The sequence below is a fragment of the Salvelinus fontinalis genome, chromosome 19 (genome assembly GCF_029448725.1).
Source record: "Salvelinus fontinalis isolate EN_2023a chromosome 19, ASM2944872v1, whole genome shotgun sequence".
NCBI classification, from domain to species: domain Eukaryota; kingdom Metazoa; phylum Chordata; class Actinopteri; order Salmoniformes; family Salmonidae; genus Salvelinus; species Salvelinus fontinalis.
In genome coordinates, this window is record NC_074683.1 from 23862168 (window position 1) to 23868167 (window position 6000).

Genomic DNA, 6000 nt, shown 5'->3' on the forward strand with positions numbered 1-6000 from the left:
CTTCACATAAAATCACGTGATCAAAAGGGTCTGTCCGTTTACTAAATCTTTTTTCAAACTGACCCCCTATCACATACCTAAACACTCAATTTCCTCTTCACCCTTTCTTGCTCCTCTCCTTTTTACCTGGTTCTAACATGCATAATATGTCCTTAATATGTCCTGATCTTGTCCACATTCTGACAAGATGAGGACAAATGTGTGTCCACATTTTTAGATGGGTGTAGACAACCTCAGGAGGTAGTCAGGCATGCATTGTGTCTGGATATCTTACAAGTCGCTTCGAGGCAAGCAACACTGAAGCATGCACGAGAGCACCAGCTGTTCTGGATGATTGTGTGATAATGCTCTCGGTAGCCGATGTGAGCAAGACCTTTAAACAGGTCAACATTCACAAAGCCGCAGGGCCAGACGGATTACCAGGATGTGTACTCAAAGCATACGCTGAACAACTGGCAAGTGTCTTCACTGACATTTTCAACCTCTCCCTGACCGAGTCTGTAATACCTACATGTTTCAAGCAGACCACAATAGTCCTTGTTCCCAATGAAGCGAAGGTTACCTGCCTAAATGATTACCGCCCCGGAGCACTCACATCGGTAGCCATGAAGTGCTTTGAAAGGCTGGTCATTGCTCACATCAACAGCATCCTCCCGGACACCCTAGACCCACACCAATTCACATACCGCCCCAACAGATCCACAGATGATGCAATTTCAATCGCACTCCAAACTGCTCTTTCCCACCTGGACAAAAGGAACACCTATGTGAGAATGCTGTCCATTGACTACAGCTCAGCGTTCAACACCATAGTGCCCACTAAGCTAAGGACCCTGGGACTAAACACATCCCTCTGCAACTGAATCCTGGACTTCCTGACGGGCCGCACCCAGGTGGTAAGAGTAGGCAACAACACGTCTGCCACACTGATCCTCAACACGGGGGCCCCTCAGGGGTGTGTACTTAGTCTAATCCTGTACTCCCTGTTCACCCATGACTGCATGGCCAAACACGACTCCAACACCATCATTAAGTTTGCTGACGACACAACAGTGGTAGGCCTGATCACCGACAACGATGAGACAGCCTATAGGGAGGGGGTCAGAACTGGCAGTGTGGTGCCAGGACAACAACCTCTCCCGCTATGTTAGCACCAGGTATAAACAAGGCTGTTGTCTCGTCCCTCTCACCCCCCTGTCTCTTCCCTCTCTTCTCTCTGCCTCTCTCTCTGATGTTTCTCTCCCAGTCCTTCCCTTGATTGAAGCATCAGGAACTCTGTCATTCCCATCGCTTGTTTTTCGCCTCTCGAAACCACTTGTTTATTTTCCTCCGCTTGTCTCTCTCCGTCTGTGAATGACCTGTTGCCCTGCTATCACACATCTGGTTCTCTGACAGCAGATAATGACATGGCTTTGTTTTGTTCTGTGTGATCGTGTCTGAGAGGAAGCTGCTGAGGCTCATTCTCATGCCAGCTGACTCTTGTTTTGCTGCTGCTGGATTGACATGAACTCTACCCGTGTCTGGCTAAATAGCTGAGCACAAACCAAGTTTCTAACCCTAGCCAAACAAACGCTACACACAGCCCCCCCCCTCGCACTCTCTCTTTCTCTCTCTTTGTCTCTGTCTCTGTCTGTGTGTCTCTCTCTCCCCTCTCTCTCTGCCGACTGTATCTGTCTCTGTCTCTTTCTCTTCTTCTCTTTCTATTCTATTCTGCTCTCTCTCTCTCCTTCTCTCTCTTTACATGTCTCTAGTCCATCACCCAGGGGATTAGTTCAATTTTTTCCAAGGGGGCAATCTTCCTCTCATAAAGACAGTCTAAAGAGTGAAGGTCTGAGGATAAGGGGATTATATGAAACACATCTTCCCCTAGTTCAGCAGTTGTCAGAAGGCTGCATGTTCTCCATCTCATGATCTAAGCAAAACCAAGAAACTAGAGCTGTAGCTAGGTTTCCATCCAATTGGCGACATATTTTCATCCGAATATTCAAAAATCTGCATAAAGAAATGATGTCATTTTCCAACTAGGGGTGTTTCCACCAAACTGACTTGTTGCAGATAAACATCAGTGCATGATGACGTGTTTTTTTGCTTAAGTTTTCATGTACGCATATAAATCTAATGTTCAATGTGTTTCCATCGCATTTTCAACTCTACCAATAGTTTTGTCCCAAAAACTGTTGCCTTAAATAGCAACTGTGACTACTCTGGTCTTGGCATCTGCGTGCTAGCCAACAGCTCGCAGTTACAGTGCAGGTACTGTAGGCTCCGCGGGTAAGCTAGTCTACATGAAAGATTATGGATAATGTTTTAATTTGTCAAAATGGCAGTCAAACATTGATCATCACATCTGTATGTCTGCATGCTGTGCCTGAGCCCATATGTCTGCATGCTGTGTCTGAGCCCGTATGTCTGCATGCTGTGTCTGAGCCCGTATGTCTGCATGCTGTGTCTGAGCCCGTATGTCTGCATGCTGTGCCTGAGCCCGTATGTCTGCATGCTGTGTCTGAGCCCGTATGTCTGCATGCTGTGTCTGAGCCCGTATGTCTGCATGCTGTGCCTGAGCCCGTATGTCTGCATGCTGTGCCTGAGCCCGTATGTCTGCATGCTGTGCCTGAGCCCGTATGTCTGCATGCTGTGTCTGAGCCCCTATGTCTACATGCTGTGCCTGAGCCCGTATGTCTGCATGCTGTGCCTGAGCCCGTATGTCTGCATGCTGTGCCTGAGCCCGTATGTCTGCATGCTGTGCCTGAGCCCGTATGTCTGCATGCTGTGCCTGAGCCCGTATGTCTGCATGCTGTGTCTGAGCCCGTATGTCTGCATGCTGTGCCTGAGCCCGTATGTCTGCATGCTGTGCCTGAGCCCGTATGTCTGCATGCTGTGTCTGAGCCCGTATGTCTGCATGCTGTGCCTGAGCCCGTATGTCTGCATGCTGTGCCTGAGCCTGTATGTCTGCATGCTGTGTCTGAGCCCGTATGTCTGCATGCTGTGCCTGAGCCCGTATGTCTGCATGCTGTGCCTGAGCCCGTATGTCTGCATGCTGTGTCTGAGCCCGTATGTCTGCATGCTGTGTCTGAGCCCGTATGTCTGCATGCTGTGCCTGAGCCCGTATGTCTGCATGCTGTGCCTGAGCCCGTATGTCTGCATGCTGTGCCTGAGCCCGTATGTCTGCATGCTGTGCCTGAGCCCGAATGTCTGCATGCTGTGTCTGAGCCCGTATGTCTGCATGCTGTGCCTGAGCCCGTATGTCTGCATGCTGTGCCTGAGCCCGTATGTCTGCATGCTGTGTCTGAGCCCGTATGTCTGCATGCTGTGTCTGAGCCCGTATGTCTGCATGCTGTGTCTGAGCCCGTATGTCTGCATGCTGTGTCTGAGCCCGTATGTCTGCATGCTGTGCCTGAGCCCGTATGTCTGCATGCTGTGCCTGAGCCCTTATGTCTGCATGCTGTGTCTGAGCCCGTATGTCTGCATGCTGTGCCTGAGCCCGTATGTCTGCATGCTGTGCCTGAGCCCGTATGTCTGCATGCTGTGCCTGAGCCCTTATGTCTGCATGCTGTGTCTGAGCCCGTATGTCTGCATGCTGTGTCTGAGCCCTATGTCTGCATGCTGTGCCTGAGCCCGTATGTCTGAGCCTGTATGTCTGAGCCTGTTTGTCTGCAAGCTAAAGACAGATATACATTGTTAAGCAAACGATGGGACAATTACGTTTTTGAACTTGAGCTGGAACTCACTCACCATAGAGAATGGTGACCATGGAGACGGGCATGACCAGGATGCCCAGAAGCATGTCAGCGACGGCCAGCGACATCAGGAAATAGTTGGTGGCATTCTGGAGCTTCTTCTCCAGAGACACAGCCATGATAACCAGGATGTTACCCGTCACCGTAACGGCGATTACCGCCAGGATCAGCAACGCTGCCCAGTTCTTGTCCACTGCCATCATCCCCGTTGCACACAGCGATGATGCCAGGATCCTCCCTTCCTCACTGTAACCCCTGACGCCATGAGTCCAGTTGCCTGATGGAAAGTAATTCACATCGGCGTCTTCATTCCTGTTACACCCGTTTGAAAAATTCCTGCCTCCATTTCCCAGAAGTCCCTTTGACCCGGGAAGCCAAGGTTCAGGGTTAAAGGGCGGAATAGTTACAGCTTTGACAGCAGATGAGATCAACTCCGATACGTTCCCGTGCAGGTTCATTATGTCAGTTCCCATACACCTCCAGCACTTTAATTACAACAACACACTTACTCCTACAGGTCTCTTACAAGAGAGGAGCAAAAGGGATGTGTCGGGTCCTTAAAAGTCTCCACATGGTCTCCACCATCGTGCTCAGAGCAACGTGTCAAAAAAACGCCACAAAACAATAGAGGTCTATGACTTTCGCTCTGTTGCAAGTATCCCAAACCAGAGAGCAATTACCCTAAGCTCTATTTCTCACATTCATTCCTTTTCTCAGGTCCACATTATCACCTGTTGATCAGAGGTTGAATCCATTTGGATTCAGGAAAGTAGAATCATTAGAATGTGCTCAACTCTAGCATGCCAGTTTGGTGAGAAAGGTATCCACGCTGTCAGATGGCACCGTTTGCTCGGTTAAATCCTTACGTCATCTTAGCGATGGAGAAGATTAGACATGAGATGTGCGTGTGTGTGTCAGATAATCCTCAGGTGTCTTTGCTGCTCCTGCTAGGGTTTACAGCTGTGTGTGAGTACTATGGAAATGATTCAGAAGCATGATGAGTGACGACAGGTGTCACACACACTATCTCTCTCTTTCTCAGTCACACACACACACACTCACACACATATACGCACACACACACACACACACACACACTTCCAGCCAGGTCCGTTCTCTGAGCTGGGAGGGAGACGAGTTTTGCCAGATGTGATGGATGGAAAATCCTAGTTTGGGAAAAACAGTCACCCTCTACTTTTCTTCCATTTTTTCTTTTTTTCTTCCTTATTCCTTTAGCCCTTTAATCCAGCCTCAACAGAGCCTACATTGTTTTCTTTCCTATTTGACAAGTGACAGGTTCTCCAGGTCCCCTGATTATTAGGAAGTTCCCACTTCAGCCGTCAGTTACTGAGCAGTATTCCACTGTGTGCTGTTTCTGCTTTCTCACAGGCACTCACATACGCTCTCCGTGCCTCACATTCTCTCTCTCTCGCTCTCTCTCGCTCTCTCACACACTTTGTGTTCTGTTCCCCTCTCCATCCACCTTTCTCTCCCTCCCTGTTTCACACTCTCTCTCTCACTCCCTCTTTCACTGCCCCTCCCCTCCCCTCCCCTCTTTCACTGCCCCTCCCCTCTTTCACTCAATTTGCGTGCTCTCTTTCTCTCTCTCCCCCTCTCTCTCTCGCTCTTGACACAGTCTAGTTCACTGTAGGTCTTCCATGTACACACAGTAGCATTAGAAGTTATGTGAGAGCTCATAAAAGTACTGCTTTGAATTGATAAATAAGCTGAATCCAGGGAGCATAGTGTGCATACAGGGGTCCTTCTGAGTGCTGTCTGAGCACAATAAACCCCCCTGCTGTACACACCGGAGGACCAGTCTGAGCACAATAAACCCCCCTGCTGTACACACCGGAGGACCAGTCTGAGCACAATAAACCCCCCTGCAGAACACACCGGAGGACCAGTCTGAGCACAATAAACACCTCTGCTGTACACACCGGAGGACCAGTCTGAGCACAATAAACCCCCCTGCTGAATACACCGGAGGACCAGTCTGAGCACAATAAACCCCCCTGCTGAATACACCGAAGGACCACCTCTTTCCCCCCACTCTGGGGGCTTTCACACACTTGCTTAAGCAGAAACATGTAGGAGGACATAAAGTACTAACACACAACTGGGTCCTGGACTTCCTGACGGGCCGCCCCCAGGTGATGAAGGTAGGAAACAACACCTCCACGTCGCTGATCCTCAACACTTGGGCCCCACAAGGGTGTGTTGCTCAGCTCCCTCCTGTACTCCCTGTTCACATATGACTGCA

The 6000-nt window shown here is 49.7% G+C and overlaps 1 protein-coding gene across 2 annotated transcripts in view; it reads right to left on the reverse strand.

Moving 5' to 3' along the window:
- Positions 1–5203, reverse strand: part of LOC129816523 (5-hydroxytryptamine receptor 2A-like) — a 31113-nt gene extending 25910 nt beyond the window's left edge. For both annotated transcript variants that reach the window (XM_055871094.1, XM_055871093.1), the window contains exon 1: positions 3733–5203. In XM_055871094.1, coding sequence (XP_055727069.1) covers positions 3733–4210 — 478 coding nt within the window. In that variant the 5' untranslated portion in view covers positions 4211–5203. The remainder of the gene's footprint in view (positions 1–3732) is intronic.
- Positions 5204–6000: the final 797 nt, after the last annotated feature.